Here is a 17,271-nt window from a genome sequence, read left to right as displayed (position 1 = left end):
TTTCCAGTCTACCAGCATATTGAAATCCCCATGCCTATCGTAACATTGCCCTTTTGACAAACCTTTTCTATCTCCCGCTGTAATTCTGGCTACTGGTCAGAGGCCTTTATATAACTCCTATCAGGGTATTTTTATTGTTTCACTTCTTAACTCTACCCATAAGGATTCTACAACTTCCAATCTCATGTCACCTCTTTCTAGGGATTTTTTTTTACCAACAGAACCACACATCCCCTCTGCTAACTCGCCTGTCCCTTTGATACAACGTGTATCCTTGGAGGTTAAGCTCCCAGCTTTCAGCCATGATTCAGTGATGCCCACAATGTCATATCTGCCAATCTCAAACTGCGCTACAAGATCATCATCTTTATTCCGTATACTGTGTGCATTCAAACAAAAAACCTTTAATCCTGTATCCAATACCTTTTTCGATTTTGTCTCCCTTCTACACTGAAACTCATTCCACGACTGCAATATTGCCTTACCATCTGACTGCTTTCTGCCAGTCTCACGACACATTATCTCTACTTGTAAACTAACAGCCCTATCTCTTCCTCTATTAGTCTGGTTCCTATCCCATTGCCAAATTAGTTGAAACCCTCCACAATAGTTTTCACAAATTTGCCTGTAAGGATATTGGTCTCCCTTGGGTTCAGGTGTAACCCACCCTTTTTGTACAAGTTGTACCATCCCCAGAAGAGATCTCAATGATCCAGAAGTCTTAAACCCCACACCAGCTTCTCAGCCACACATGAATCTGCCAGATCATCCTATTCTTACCCTCTCTGGCATGTGGCACAGGCACTGGATATCCTGCTTCTCAGCTTTCTACCTGTCTCACTAAATTCTTTCTTGAGGACCTTACCTGCCTATGTCATTGGCGCCAATATATATCGAGACTTCTGGCTACACACCCTCCCCCTTTAGAATGTCATGAAGCCAATCCAAAATGACCCTGACCCTGGCACTTGGGAGGCAACATACCATCCGGGTCTCTCTATCGAGTCCACAGAATCTCATGATCTCGTGTCTATTCCTCTCTCACTTCTGCAGTCCTCTTCGCCCCTTTCCCTTCTGTGCCACAGCGCCAGAGACCTGGTTAGTGTGGTTCCCCCCACCCCTGGAAGATCGTCGCCCTCCACAGTATCCAAAAAGGTATATTTATTATTGAGGGGAATGGCCACACAGGTACTTTGCATTGGATGCCTATTTCCCTTCCTGCTGCTATTGTAGCAAGGAGGCCTACAAACCTGACTCAGTTACCGGTTCTGTCTGGAGGAATGGAACAAAATTCCAGCAACTTACTGTGAGAAGCTTGCGGAAGGCAACCCAAAACGTTTGACCCAAGTTAAACAATTTAAAGGCAATGCTACCAAATATTAATAAAATGTATGTAAACTTTTGACCCACTGGGAAAGTGATGAAAGAAGTAAAAGCTGAAATAAATCATTCTCGCTACTATTATTATGACATTTCACATTCTTAAAATAAAATAGTGATCCTAACTGACCTAAGACAGGGAATGTTTTCTAGGATTAAATGTCAGGAATTGTGAAAAACTGTGTTTAAGTGTATTTGGCTAAGGTGTATGTAAACTTCTGACTTCAACTGTATCCAAACTTCTCTTAAGTGCTGAAATCGAAATCACATGGACCACTTGTGCTGGCAGTACATTTCACACTCTCATGACCCTCTGAATGAAGATGTTTCCCCTGCACGTCCCCCTTAAACTTCTCACCTTTCACCCTTAAGCCATGACCTCTGGCTGTAGTCCCACCCAACTTAGTGGAAAAAGCTTGCTTGCATTTACCCTATCTAGACCCCTCATAATTTTGTATACCTCTATCAAATCTCCTCTCAATTTTCTATGTTCTAAAGAATACAGTCCTAACCTGTTCAATCTTTTCTTATAACTCGGGTCCTCCAGACCAGGTAATATGCTTGTAAATTTTCTCTTTCAACCTTGTTTCCATTTTTCATGTAGGTAGGTGACCAAACCTGCATACAGTACTCCGAAATAGACCTCACCAACGTCTTATACAACTTCAACATGACATCCCATCTTTTGTACTCAATGCATTAATTTACAAAAGGCCAATGTGCCAAAAGCTTTCTTAATAACCCTATCTACCTGTGACACCACTTTCAATGAATTATGTACCTGTAATCCCAGATCACTTTGTTCTACCACACTCCTCAGTGCCTTACTGTTCACCCTAGTTGGTCCTACCTAAGTGCAGAACCTTGCACTTGTCTGCATTAAATTCCATCTGCCATTTTTCCAGTTGCTGCAAATCCCCCTGCAAGCAATGATAGCCTTTCTCTCTGTCCACTATACCCCCCTCTTAGTGTCATCCACAGATCTGCTGATCCAGTTAACCACATTATCAACCAGATCATTGATTTCGGTGACAAACAAGAAAGGACCCTGCACCAATTCTTGCGGCACACAACTAGTCACAGACCTCCAGTCAGAGAGGCAACGCTCTACTACCACTCTCTGGCTTCTCCCACAAAGTCAATATCTAATCCAGTTTACTACCTCATTCTGAATGCCAAGGGACTAAACCTTCTTGACCAGCCTCCTATGCGGGACCTTGTCAAATGCCTTACTAAAGTCCATGTAGACAACATACACTGCCTTGCCTTGCCTTCATCACTTTCCTCGAAAAACTCTACAAGATTGGTTAGACATGACCTACCATACACAAAGTCATACTGACTATCCTTAATCAGTACATGTCTATCCAAATATTTATATATCTGGTCCCTTAGAATAACTTTCCCACAATTAATGTCAGACTGGCCGGCCTATAATTTCCTCTTGCATTTCTTGTACTCCATGAACACGGCATATGTTCCTACTTGCCTATACCTGTTACTTTCTCCCTTAACCAGGGCCTCAACATCTCTTGAAAACCAAAGTTCCCTACACTTGTTATCTTTACTCTTTATTCTGACAGGCACATACAAGCTTTGTACTCTCAAAATTTTGTTTTTGAAGGTCTCTCACATTCCAAGTACATCTTTGCCGGAAAACAGCCTGTCCCAATCCACACCTGGCAGATCACTTCTGATACAATCAAAATTAGCCTTCCCCAATTTAGAATCTCAACCTACGGACCAGACCAATCTCTTTGCATAATTACTTTGAAACTAGTGGTATTGTGGTCACTGGATCTAGAGTGTTCTCCTACAAATCTTCTGTCACCTGCCCTGTCTCATTCCCAATTGTATTCCCAGTATTGCATTCTCTCCCATTGGGACTTCTTTGTACAGATTAAATCCCTTTAATCCCTCCCATCTAAAACAATGGAACCACGGAATATTGAGCTGCCATACCTGCAACTAAATCTCACCAGTGGCTACAATGTCATAATTCCAGATCTTGATCCATGCCCTGAGCTCATCCACCTTTCCTACAATACTAATTGCATTGAAAAATATCGCAGTTCAGGGCACTGTGCAGCACTAACAAGCCTTCCTACTAGGATATTAGTCCCCCTCCAGTTCAGGTGCAAACTGTCCCTTCTGTACAGGTTCCACCTTCTTTGGAAGAGAGTCGATGATCCAAAAATCTTATGCTCTCTCTCCTACACCAACTCCTTAGCCAGATATTAAACTGTATAATCTTCCACGTTCTGGCCTCACCAGCAAGTGTCACAGGTAGCAATCCTGAGATCACAACCCTGGAAGTCCTGCTCTCATCTTAGTGCCTAACTCCCTGAACTCATTTTGCAGAACCTTGTCACTCGTCCTACCCATGCCATTGGTACCCACATGCACTGGAAGGATTTGGTAAACAACTGAGAGAATGTGGAAGTGATTCACCAGGCTAATATCTGGAATGAAGGATTGAAGTTATGAGGAGAGATTGGATAGGCTGATGTTTATTTTCACTGTAATGTAGGAGGCTGTTGGGTGACATTTATGAGTGTTTAATTTAAGGACAAAGAGTCATAGAGCACTACAGTGCAGAAACAGGCCCTTCAGCCCATCTAGTATGTGCTGGCCAGCATCCACCACTTCAGATGGCAGTTTCCTACTTGCACTACCATCTGAGTGAAGTGAAGTTTCCCCTCAGGTTCCCCCTAAACATTTCACCTTTCACCTTAAATCTATGACCTCTGGTTCTAGACTCACCCAACTTCAAGGGGGAAAAAAACTGCATGTATTTACCCTATTTATACCCCTGATCGTTTTGTATACCTCTATCAAATCTCCCCTCATTCCCTATGTTCCAGGAAGGCCAATGTACCAAATGCTCTCTTTACAACCCTATTTACCTGTGATGCCACTTTCAAGGAATTATAAGTTTGTATTCCCAGATCCCCTTGTTTTCTCGCACACCTCAGTACCCTACCACTCACCATGTAAGTTGTATCCTGGTTTGTCCTCCCAAAGTGCAATACCTTATCTGCATTTAATTCCATCTCCCATTTTCCAGCTGGTCCAGATCCCACTGCAAGCTTTTATAGCCTTCCTCGCTGTCCACTGTCCCTTCTATCTTGATGTCATCTGCAAATTTGCTGATCCATTTTGTCATATTGTCATTGAAATCATTAATATAGATGATAACATAGCCAGCCCAGATCCCTGCAGCATGCCGCTAGTCACAAACTTCCAGTGAGAGACAAGCATCTACTAGCACTCTGTCTTCTCCCACGGAGCCAGTGCTAAACTCAATTGACTATTTCATCCTGAATATCACGCAACTTAACCATCTGGACTAGCCTCTCATGAAACTTCGCTAAAAATCCTTGTTAAAGTCTCTGTAGACAATGTTAATTGCCTGGAAAAGCTGTTTGGATGCAGGAATTATTTTTGTTTATACAAGTTTTTATATTGATATAATTTTGGATACATTTTTCCCCATTTAATAGCAAAGAAATGTGTAATAAACGCAACACACATCAAAGTTGCTGGTGAACGCAGCAGACCAGGCAGCATCTCTAGGAAGAGGTACAGTCGACGTTTCGGGCCGAGACCCTTCGTCAGGACTAACTGAAGGAAGAGCTAGTAAGAGATTTGAAAGTGGGAGGGGGAGGGGGGAGATCCAAAATGATAGGAGAAGACAGGAGGGGGAGGGATGGAACCAAGAGCTGGACAGGTGATTGGCAAAAGGGATATGAGAGGATCATGGGACAGGAGGCCCAGGGAGAAGGAAAAGGGGGAGGGGGGGGAACCCAGAAGATGGGCAAGGGGTATAGTCAGAGGGAGAAAAAGGAGAGAGAGAAAGAATGTGTGTATATAAATAAATAACGGATGGGGTACAAGGGGAAGGTGGGGCATTAGCGGAAGTTTGAGAAATCAATGTTCATGCCATCAGGTTGGAGGCTACCCAGACAGAATATAAGGTGTTATTCCTCCAACCTGAGTGTGGCTTCATCTTTACAGTAGGGGAGCCATGGATAGACATATCAGAATGGGATGTGGAATTAAAATGTGTGGCCACTGGGAGATCCTGCTTTCTCTGGCGGACAGCGTAGGTGTTCAGCAAAACGATCTCGCTAATGAACATTGACTTCTCTAACTTCCGCTAATGCCCCACCTCCCCCTCGTACCCCATCCGTTAGTTATTTATATACACACATTTTCTGTGTGTGTGTCTCTCTCTCTCTTTCTTTCTCTCTCCCCCCCCCCCCCCTTTTTCTCCCTCTGACTATACCCCTTGCCCATCCTCTGGGTTTCTCCCCCCCACACCTTTTCCTTCTCCCTGGGCCTCCTGTCCCGTGATCCTCTCATATCCTTTTTGCCAATCACCTGTCCAGCTCTTGGCTCCATCCCTCCCCCTCCTGTCTTCTCCTATCATTTTGGATCCCCCCCTCCCCCTCCCACTTTCAAATCTCTTACTAGCTCTTCCTTCAGTTAGTCCTGACGAAGGGTCTCGGCCCAAAACGTCAACTGTGCCTCTTCCTATAGATGCTGCCTGGCCTGCTGCGTTCACCAGCAACTTTGATGTGTGTTGCTTGAATTTCCAGCATCTGCAGAATTCCTTGTATTTGCAATAAACGCATTTATTTTCCAGGGAACAAAACCCAAAATGAGCTCCAAGGAAACCAGTTCAGCCCCACAACTAGTAAGAACAGAAACGGCAGTGAAAACAAGGAAGTCTTTGTTGGAAAGATTAACCAAAACTGGGTCAGTAAGAAAATATTTGCTACAAGTCATTAAATTAGAGTACAATATTGGTCTCGTTCAATCTATTGTTTTTCCGGTGAAGTATGACAAGCTTTGCATTCTTTGCTACAATTTTTGTTTGTATCTTACTTGGTATCTTTAATAGCAGAACCCACCTAAGTGTAGTTGACACTATGTTAAACACCTGTTTGTTGTGAACATTGCTGTTTGTTTGATTTTGTCATTGCCTGAAATGAATTAATTATTCGTTTCTCTTTACCATAGTCTCATCTCCTAATTATGAATATTTAGGTTTCATGAATCACAGGTTAATATTGAAGAAAGCCACAATGACCACTGTTTGCAAGAATAGTGCATATCTGCCCAGTTCCCAATTGAGTTTTCAACTCAAATCCCTCATCCTTGGAATCATTCTGGTAAATCTCCTGCAAACCTCCTTAAAACCTTCTTTCTCTGTTGTAGCAGTCAACACTTAAAACCAAAACTCTGCTAGTTCTGGCCAAATGAGTGTTTTATTAAGTTTCACTACAAGTACTTTGTACTTATTCTCTCTGCTTTTGTTTAGTCCCAGTATCCTGAATGTATTTACAGTATATCTTTTTTTTTACCTACCATGCCATGCTGTTGATGGTCAGAGTCATACATGTATGACTTTTGGCTCAACTTGGGTTTTTTGGTCCAACTTGTCTACGGTGTTTCCTCCAGGCTGGTCCCTTTTGCTAACATTTGGCACCTAATCTCTAAACCTTTACAATCTATGCAACAGTCCAACTGTCTTTTTGAAATTGTTATTGTACCTGCCTCAACCATTTCCTGTGGCAGTCAATTCCACATAGATACTACCCTTTCTGTTTAAGGCAAAATATATAGTTGCCCCACAAGTTCCTTTTAAATCTTTCCCCTCTTACCTTAACTCTATGCCCCTCTATTTCTTGATACCCCAACTCTGACAAGAAGGCTGGTGCATTCACCCTATCTATGTCCCTCGTGATTTTATACACCTCTGTAAGATCACCACCTACAACTCAGTTCCTCAAGGCAACACACACACAATGCTGGAGGAACTCAGCAGGCCAGGCAGCATCTATGGAAAGGAATAAACAGTTGACGTTTCGGGTTGAGACCTTTCATCTGTCCCTCAAGCCTTGACAGTATCCTTGTAATCTCCAGTTTAATAACATTTTTCTCATAGCAGGGCAACTGAAACCGAAGACAATACTCAAAGTACGGACTCAGCAGCATCCTGTACAGTTGCACCATGACCTGTAGTAATACCATGGACACTTAACTTGTTAAGCAGCCTTATGTGCAGCAATTTGTCAAAGGGCTTCTAAAAATCCAAGTAAACAACGTCCAGTGACTCTTCTTTGACTACCCTGTATGTTACTTCCTCAAAGAATTCCAACATCCTTCCTATGATGGAGTGACCAGTATTGCACACACAACTTAGATATGGCCCTTGTGGCTACAGGGGTCACGGGGTATGGAGGGAAGGCTGGGTTCTGAGTTGGATGATCAGCCATGATCATAATAAATGGCGGTGCAGGCTCGAAGGGCCGAATGGCCTACTCCTGCACCTATTTTCTATGTTTCTATGTTTCTATGTTAACTCCAAATGCAGCCTAACCAAAGTTTTATTTAGTTGTAACTTGACTTTTTTAGTCAAAATTGAATTTACTTTCAGGTGCATAAATCCACGCTTATACAGGTGTAATCAAGTATTTGCAGAATATATTTTTACAAGAAAGAATACAATCAGAACAAAAACAGTCAATTTTAAGACCATAAAATACAGGAGCAGGAGTAGACCATTTGGTCCATCGAGTCTGCCATTCAATCATGGGCTGATCCAATTCTTCCGGTCATCGCCACTCCCCTGTCTTCTCCCCATACCCTTTGATGCCCTGGCTAATCAAGAAACTATCTATCTCTGCCTTAAATGCACCCAATGATTTGGCCTCCACAGCCGCTAGTGGCAACAAATTCCACAGATTTACCACCCTCTGATTAATTTCTCCACATCTCTGTTTTAAATGGACGTCCTTCAATCCTGAAGTCGTACCCTCTTGTCCTAGACTCCCTTACCATGGGAAATAACTTTGCCACATCTAATCTGTTCAGGCCTGTTAATGTTTGGAATGTTTCTATGAGATCCCCCCTCCCCCATTCTCCTGAACTCCGGGGAATACAGCCCAAGAGCTGCCAGACGTTCCTCATATGGTAACCCTTTCATTCCTGGAATCATTCTTGTGAATCTTCTCTGAACCCTCTCCAAAGTCAGTATATCCTTCCTAAAATAAGGAGCCCAAAACTGCACAAATTTTAGTGTAAGGTGGTTATGGTGTTGCTATACTATAGCATTTAGGGTTATGCCAGTTGGTTCAAGAACCAAATGATTAAAGATAAATAGTTGTTCTTAACATGGCTGTGTGGGACTTCAGGTTTTGTATCTCCTATCCAGTAGTAGCTGCATTAAAATGGCATGGCATAGATGGTGGGGATCTTTGCCTTGTAGAGTGGGAGGGATACATCAGGCTGAGTCCACTGCTCTGCAACACCTTGTGTTCCTGCACGTTCGAATTGCCTTAAGAGACTATAATACGACCAAACAGGATACTTTTAACAGTATGTCTGTAGAAGTGTGTTATTTTTATGCTTTTGGACATGATCAATTATGTTCATTTCCATGCTGTTTCTCCCATCGATATTTTCAATTTTTAAATATTTATCGAGTTTTTTAAAAGCCAAAATAAAATTTACATTATTCATACTTTCAAGCAGTATATTCTATATCATAACTGTATACTGCACAAAGATTTTCCTCGCTTTACCCCTAAAAGTTACTCTAAATTGATTCTGCATCCTTTAGTCCTTAAGCCATGCTATAATGGGAACAGTTTGCTATTTACATTATCTAAGTAAGTCCAGATTTGGTGCACTTCTGTCAGTTAGTTTAGTCTTCTCTGCTCTAAGAAGAATATTAGTTTCTGTAGTTGACCTCACAGCTGAAATTTCCTTTACTTAAGTAATTGCTTTCTCACGCAGATGTTTATTAATGCTCCCCCTTTAAAACAGTACTATTTGCTGTATAATTTGCACTATTTATATCAAAATGTTATAATTTTGCACTTCTGCATTGTTTTAGTAGTTAAACATCTGCCCTTGCCACCAGCCTCTTGAATTTGCCTTCCCTCCTTGGACTTCCACTTACTTTCATCCCCCTTTGTGCCATTGTTGAAGTTTGAAACTTTGCCCTACATGTCTAACTTCAAAAATAACATTTGCCCCAGCACAAAACAGTGAAGAATGCCAATGCCTAATTCATTCCAACTGGAAAGGCTACTGTTAAATTGCAACCCTCTTGTGATCCTGACTGGTTGCATCACAGCCTGGTATGAAAACACCAATGTCCATAAAAGAAAAAGTCTGCAAAAAGTACAGGATATGGCCCAGTCCATCACAGGGAAAAAACCTTTCCCCACCATTGAGCACATCTACATGGAGAGATGCTAGAAAAAAATCAGCATTAAGGACCTCCCACAATCCAGGCTATGCTCTTCTTGCTACTACCATCAGGAAGGAGGTACAGGAGTCTTGGGTCCAACACCACCTTGTTAAGAGACAGTTACTACTCTTCAACCACCACGTTCCTGAACCAGCTTCAGTACTGAACCGATTCCACAACCTATGGACTCACTTTCAAGTTCTCTGCAATTTATGTTCTCAGTAGTACTTATTCCTTATTTATCTATTATTATTATTATGTTTGTATTTGGAGTTTGACTTTTGCACTTTGGTTGTTTGCCAATCTTTGTGTTGAGTTTTTCACTAATTCTATTGCTGTTTTGTGTCTATTGTGAATGAACCTCTGCGTAGTATATGGTGATATGCATGCTCTTTGATAATAGATTTGGACTTTGAAAACCACCCCCGCCCCCTTTTCTGAGCCAGTTTTTTTTTTCTTTACCAGTCCTTGAATTCCTGTTTAGCAGATCATCCATTTCTGTGGAAATCCATATATAGCATACCTGTGCAGTTATCATTTTCCAAATATATGCTTGGCTTTCAATTCTAACAAAATTATCATTTGTTTCGAAACTTAATATGGAGAAAATGCGTTGCTTGTTAAGAATTGTTTAGTTTGTTCCGTTGTTGCATTGAAAATTCTGTTTCTGTGGCATGAAAGTATTGCAAAAGATTTCACTGAAAGACTAAATCTACGGGTATAATTTAAATTTTGTTATTTGTAGGCGAGAGGTGTCATTCAAAGGTGTCTATGCTCCTGATGATTTGTACTCATTCCCTGTAACACCTGTTCGGGAGTCAAGCACATTAAAGGTTCATTTACGGAACAGTTCCTCCGTTGCACATTCGGTGAGTTTCTCTTTCCTGTGAGTAAGTTTAAGCATAGTCTAAAATGAGGATATTATTTTTAAGTTGTGTCACAGCATACTTATGCTAAATGTATAACAATAGTATTGCAATATACAAAGGCAAATATGTTTCTTCAATTGAATGACAAACATTTTCCTGCAGACAGTGGATTGTGTTGATCTGCTACACTTTGTAGGTCCACTGCCATTTGTGTTTGTATCATTGACTGGAGAGCTTTGTTTTTAAGTTGTGTTTATAAAACTTGTTTATAAGTTTCAAATATTAACTGGTCTGCTTATTTGGAATTTATCAGTGGATCCTAGGTATAAATAGCATTGTTGACACAGAAATTACTGACGTAGATCAGCTTAAATCATTTATTAATGTAATATCACTATTGTTAGCAAAGTTAATTTCTAATTGCCTTTAGAAAGGAAACCTTAACTTTTGAATTAGAGCTGTCTGCCGAATAATAAATGGGGAGATCTGAGATTTGAACTTGAGCACATTGAAGGGACAATGATCTATTTCCAATTCAAATTAGTAGATAACTTGGAGGGTCTTGTAGATGATACCGTTCCCAGTCTTCTGCGGCCTTTGTTCATCAAGATCATAATGGTTGGGATTATTGTTAAAGATGTTATTGGTTTGGAATGCATTGCATTGCAACCATAGTACCGAAGTGGTAGAAAGGGTTTACATTTAGGATGTAAGGTGACAATCAAGTGGATTGCTATGCCAGAATGTTACCATACTTCATGAATGTTTAAGCTGCATTAATTTTAAACGTTGACTAGTTTTTTTTATATTTAGATATTAAGGTGATCTTCACCATACAACTGTTTCGAACCTTTAGAGAATTCCAAAGACCATCAGACCATAAGACATAGGAGCAAAGTTAGGCCACTCCGATCAACAAGACTGCTCTGCCATTCCATCAAGCCTATTTATTATCCCTCTCAGCCACATTCTCCTGCCTTTTCCCTGTAACCATTGACACCCTGACTAAGCAAGAATCTTATCAGCCTCTACTTTAAATATATTCAATGACCTGGCCTCCACGGCTCTCTGTGGCAATGAATTCCACAGATTCACTAACCTCTGGCTAAAGAAATTGCTTCTCATCTCGGTGTTAACTGGATGTCCCTCTATCCTGAGCCTGTGCCCTCTGGCCCTAGATTCACCCACTATAGGAAACATCCTCTCCAAATCCACCCTATCTAGGCCTTTCAATATTCACTAGGTTTCAATGAGATCACCCTATTTCTTCTAAATTCTAGCAATACAAGCCCAGAGATATTCAATGTTCCACGTACACTAACCCTTTCATTCCCACCATCATTTTCATGAACCTCCTCTGGACCTTCTATGCCAGCATATCTTTTCTTGGTTAAGAGGTCCAAAACTGCTCTCAATACTCCCAAGTGTGGTCTAACCAGTGCCTTATAAAGCCTCAGCATTACACCCTTGCTTTTATATTCTAGTCCTCTGGAAATTAATGCTAACCTTGCATTTGTCTTCCTTACCACCGATTCAATCTGCAAGTTAACCTTTGGGAATCCTGCCCAAGTCCCTTTTGCACCTCTGATTTTTAAAAAAATTTTCTCCCCACTTAGAAAACAATCTACGCCTTTATTCCTTCTACCAAACTGCATGACCATACACTTCCCTACACTATATTCCATGTGCTATTTCTTTATTCATTCTCCCAATCTGTCCCAACTCCTGCAGATTCCCTACTTCAACACAACCTGCCCTTCACCTATCTTTGTATGTTTGCAAACTTGGCCATCCAAATCATTGACATATAGCATAAAAAGCAGCAGCCCCAACACTGAACTATGTGGAACACCACTAGTCACTGGCACCAACCAGAAAAGGTCCTTTATTCCACACTTTGCCTTCTGCCAGTCAGCCAAACTTCTACCCAGACTAGTACCTTTCCTGTAATACTGGGTTGCTTTCTTGTTAAGCAGTCTTGTGTGTGCAGTATCTTGACAATGGCCTTCTGAAAATCCAAATAAACAACATCCACTGAATCTCCTTTGTCTATCCTGCCTGGTATATCCTCAAATAATTCCAATAGATTTGTCAGGCAAGATTTTTCCTTCATGAAATCGTGCTGACCTCGGCCTATTTTAGTATGCGTCTCCAAGTACCCTGAAACAACATCCTTAACAATTGACTGTAACATCTTTCCTACTACTGAGGTCAGGCTAACTGGCATATATTTTCCTTTCTTCTCCCTTTCTCCCTTCTTGAAGAGTGGCGTGACATTTGTAACTTCCTTTTAACTTTCTGTGCAAAGAAATAACTTCTGAAGTCAGTAATAAATAGATAACCCCATGCTGTAGAATAGTACAGCACAAGTACCTGCTCTTCAGCCCACAGTGTAGTGCTGACCGTTTAACCTACTCCAAATCAATCTAACACTTCCCTCCCACATAGCCTTCCATTTGCTTTCATCCATGTAATTATCAAAGAATCTCTTAATGTCCTCAGTGTATCAGCATCTACTACACCCCCTGAAGTGCCTTACCATGCTGTATTTTTTTTAAATCTTCCTCTAACGTCCCCCTATACTTTGTTGCCATCACCTTAAAATGTGTCTTCTTGTATTAGCCAATGCCATGCTGGGAAAAAGATGTCTACCCACTATATCTATGCCTCCATCATGTTTCTTCTCGTCCTCCTTTGCTCCAGTGAGAAAATCCTTAGCCCTAGCTCTCTTCAGCCGATATGCTCTTTAATCCAGGCAGTAGCCTGGAAATCTCATCTGCACCTTTTCGAAATCTTATAAATTATTATAATGAGACAACTAGAACTGAAGACAATACTCTCAAGTGTGGTCTCGCCAGAGTTTTACATACTGGAACGTTTGCTCATAGCTCTTGAACTTAATCCCCAATTAATAAAAGCCAACATAGCATATGCCGCCTTAACCATCCTATCAGCTTGTATGGCAACTTTGAAGCATCTGGGGACTTGGGCATTGAATTGAATTTGACTTTATTTCTTACATCCTTCACATACATGAGTAAAAATCTTTGTTACATCTCCATCTAAATGTGTAATCGTAATTTATAATAAATAGAACAGTCAATGTAAAATAGGAATACACTCAAATCCCAAGATCCCTCTGTTCCTCCATGCTGTTGAGAATCCTGCCATTAACTTTGTCCTCCGCCATGAACTTCAATCATCCAGCGATTATCACTTCACACTTTCAGGCAGCATCAGTCTCTGGAGAAACTGAATTCCAGATTGAAGACCCTTTCCATGATTCTAGACAGGCCAGGAAAAAGCAAACCTTAATTGAATATACATGTCCGAAAGATAAAGGTGACATGATGTTTTAAAATCTTGAGAGAAAATTACACATACTTTGTATTAAGTCAACACTTTGATAGATGAAGTAAGTTTTGTTTGCATGCAATAAAAGATTGTTAAAGAAATATGGTCTAATTTATCTCTCAGAGATGATAGCAAAAGCAGCGGGTGCTATAACATCCGTTCTAATCAAAATCTTTTTTTTAAATGAGAACTTGTATGTTCTAGATCAGCAACTTAATTAGAAAGAACCATGGCAGTTTGAGGAAAAAGATTAGTGTTTGACAGAAGATGATAAGCAAGTGTTTATGATTTCAGGCAAAAAGGAAATAACAAGTTTTTAAAGATAAGATTCAGTGTCCTTAAAGCTAGTCAGTACCCTCATTAGGAGAAGTGCAAGGGATCAAGGACTTGGGTTCTTGCCCTTGTTGGTTGGTTCCACTATATAAACTTCAGTTTTATTTGCAAGTTGTTCATTGATCCTATTCTTTATCAGTTTTTTTGCATTGTGCAGATTACTGCTGGGAATAATTACAAATGGCAGTGAAATCCTTAATTAATCTAGCCCAGTTTTTTTTGCACATAAGTTTTCTAAGAAAGAAGAATAATGCTGCTAATAGAGTGATGCATGTGAATTTCATTTGCAGTCTTGCTTCATGCCAATAACTAAAATGGTGTTCAAAAGCTTTTCAGATATGAAGTTTGACACCATTGCTGATAACTTAAGCTATTTGGTAAAATGGTAATTTTAAAATGAATGTTTGGAATGAGCATGTTTGTATTTGCTTGTGGCTATGCTAATGCTTTTGGTATTGATTTGCAGCTGAAGTTTGTAAATCCCAGAGAACCATTTTATATCAAGCATTCCAATTATTCATTGCGGTGAGTGACCAATAAGAAACACAAGATAAAAAGAAGCAAATACTCGAGCAAATTAAATTTCAAACCTCATGTATGAACTGCTCCGCAGAAGATTTGGGTTCTCTTCTTGACCTTTGTGTTTTTATATTAAGTTATTTGCTTCATGCTTTCATTGCAGAAAGGAATACATCTTTCTGTGTGTTGGACAAAAGATAGAACATCCATGTGTATAATTCTCTTTCATTTGACAGAGTAAGCTCCAAAGCTGAGCAAATTAAAAGTCAACGATAAGCAAAATGGAATGCAGTGGAAGAATTGCTTTAATATTTCAAATTTGACTGCATCCTTAATCAATAAAAATGCCCGAAATGAACTTGATTCAATAAAACATTTCTTTTACCCTTCTCTGTGACATGGTCACTGAAGTAACATGTTTTACCAAATCCCTGACTGAGATTACCAAATAACTATTGATGAATTTATTATTTTTCTGATAGGAGAGTTTACCAAGAGTTTTACACTTACAAAGGGTTTAATTGCAAAGTAATTTGGAACACCTTGTGGACTTGTAAAGCATGTTTGCTTCTTGATCTCTCCATGTCCCAGAAGTTGCAGAAGGTCAATACAAGATAAATTTGGATCTTCAGTAGGCTCTTTATTACAGTGTACCAGCATGTAGATTTCTTTCAGTCCTTCCCTTTTTTGTTTCTCACTAACTTCCTAATATGGCATTTGTGATTTAAAAACAATCTAACGTATTCCTTTCTCCTCCTTACTGCAAAATAGGTGGAAGTGATTCTGTCCATCAGCTACATACTACTTTCCAGCAGAGCTATCTTGTCATTCCCTTGGAGCTCAATCTCAATAATATAGCCCTCAACTGCCTTTCCATTATCTCTCTTGCCTACTTTAGTGGCAATTTACAGTACCCATTTAATCTACTGACCAGTACATCTTCGGATATGGGTAGAAACCGGAGCACCCAGAAGCTCATGTCATCACAGGGCAAATTTACAAACTCCCACAAATAGTACTCAAGGTCAGAGTCAAGCCTGATTCCTGGAGCTATGAAGACACAGGGCTAACCACCGGACTATCACATTGCCCTGCATTTCCTCCCTATAAATAAATAACATTTATCAATTGATGAGAAATTGGAAGAATAAAGCTATAATTTTCAATTGGCCTAATCTCAAGAAACTCTTTTTTCTTAGTTTTAATAGGTTCTTAACTGAGAAAATAAGATTGTTGCCCACATTTTTGTAAACTATCCCCTAAGCTTTGTATAACAAACATCATCTATCCCTTTATTTCAGTGCTTATTGAAAGTAAAGTCAGTATTCCATTCACATCTTTTTTAGACTTCGACCTTGGTTTCTTGATTGTCCACAAAATGGATTTCTTGCAGTAGTATTACTTAGTAGTACATCTCAACCAAACGATCACCCCTATTTCAAGACTTGTAATATTTGAGGGGGCATAGAGTGGGTTTTAAAATTAACAGCTTGTATGTTAGTATTCTCCTGCTTTTCACTGTTGGATAGATGATACATAAACAGACCAGCCAAATTTTTAAGAAAATGTTATTAGTCATAAAGTTTGGGGGGAAGAAAACTTTGCTTCTTGTTGTTTTCATTTAACATCTCTGCTATTTTGTCTAGTGCTCAACACTACATCAATCTGCCTGTCCAGTTCAAACCACAGTCAGAAGGAAAATTCGAAGCACTGCTCGTGGTACAAACAGATATATGTGGAAGTATCCCTATCCGACTTGTTGGTGAATCTGTTACAAAAGAATGAACAACATAGCATTATCAACTTGAAGTACCTGACTGAAGAACTAACCTGGAGATAATATTTGACACTCTAATATAGAGTAGAAATCTTGTAACAATATTAAAAAAAGCACCTTTTGTATACAAAATTTAAAACTGTAATTTGTAAATTTAAGTTATTTATACACTGGTGCTATTTTGATTTAACACCATCACTGTGACTTTTGAAAAGTATTTTGGTAAATATTTGCACCATACTAAATTAAAAATCCCAGCATTGTGTGCAGGATTCTACAGGTTTCTGCTCTTTCCTTCAGTATTGTATAACAAATTAATTTGCACAAACGTTTATTTTTTTGGCTGTTTTTATATTTTGATGTATATTTGAAATAAAGTTAATAATGTATATTTATTTAGGTTTTTGGGATTTTCTTTTATTTCAAATTGAGTAGAGCATAATCCAATAGAATTGATAGATCAAAGGTTCATTTTATTGTCAAAATGTGCATGTACAGTGCAACTCTGATATTTGTCTTCAGATAGCCATGAAATACAGAAAGACCATGGAAGTGTTGAAAGAAAAGACATTAACTCCTTCCCTCCACATGAAAAAGAAAAATAAACAAAACTTGCCAACCCCAAAATTCCCCACCACCCCCACAGAAAAAAGTAATAGCAACAAATCCCCAACATTTCCTTGCAGAAAAAACAGCAACAATAACAATCCACGATCCCCTCACTTGCAGTAAAGAACAGTGATAGTAGCATCAAAACCCCCAACCCGTCTCTC

At 39.8% G+C, this 17,271-nt stretch overlaps 1 protein-coding gene across 6 annotated transcripts in view; it reads left to right on the top strand.

Moving 5' to 3' along the window:
• Nucleotides 1-16,873, top strand: part of cep192 (centrosomal protein 192) — a 222,195-nt gene extending 205,322 nt beyond the window's left edge. For all 6 annotated transcript variants that reach the window (XM_063059701.1, XM_063059694.1, XM_063059687.1 and 3 more), the window contains 4 exons: nucleotides 6,029-6,141; nucleotides 10,392-10,515; nucleotides 14,669-14,727; nucleotides 16,368-16,873. In XM_063059701.1, the coding sequence (XP_062915771.1) occupies nucleotides 6,029-6,141; nucleotides 10,392-10,515; nucleotides 14,669-14,727; nucleotides 16,368-16,506 (435 nt within the window). In that variant the 3' untranslated portion in view covers nucleotides 16,507-16,873. The remainder of the gene's footprint in view (nucleotides 1-6,028; nucleotides 6,142-10,391; nucleotides 10,516-14,668; nucleotides 14,728-16,367) is intronic.
• The last annotated feature ends 398 nt before the right edge of the window (nucleotides 16,874-17,271 follow it).

The sequence above is a fragment of the Mobula hypostoma genome, chromosome 1, assembly GCF_963921235.1.
Source record: "Mobula hypostoma chromosome 1, sMobHyp1.1, whole genome shotgun sequence".
NCBI lineage: Eukaryota > Metazoa > Chordata > Chondrichthyes > Myliobatiformes > Myliobatidae > Mobula > Mobula hypostoma.
The sequence above is the reverse complement of the archived record's forward strand: the minus strand, read 5'-3'. Positions and strand labels throughout refer to the sequence as shown.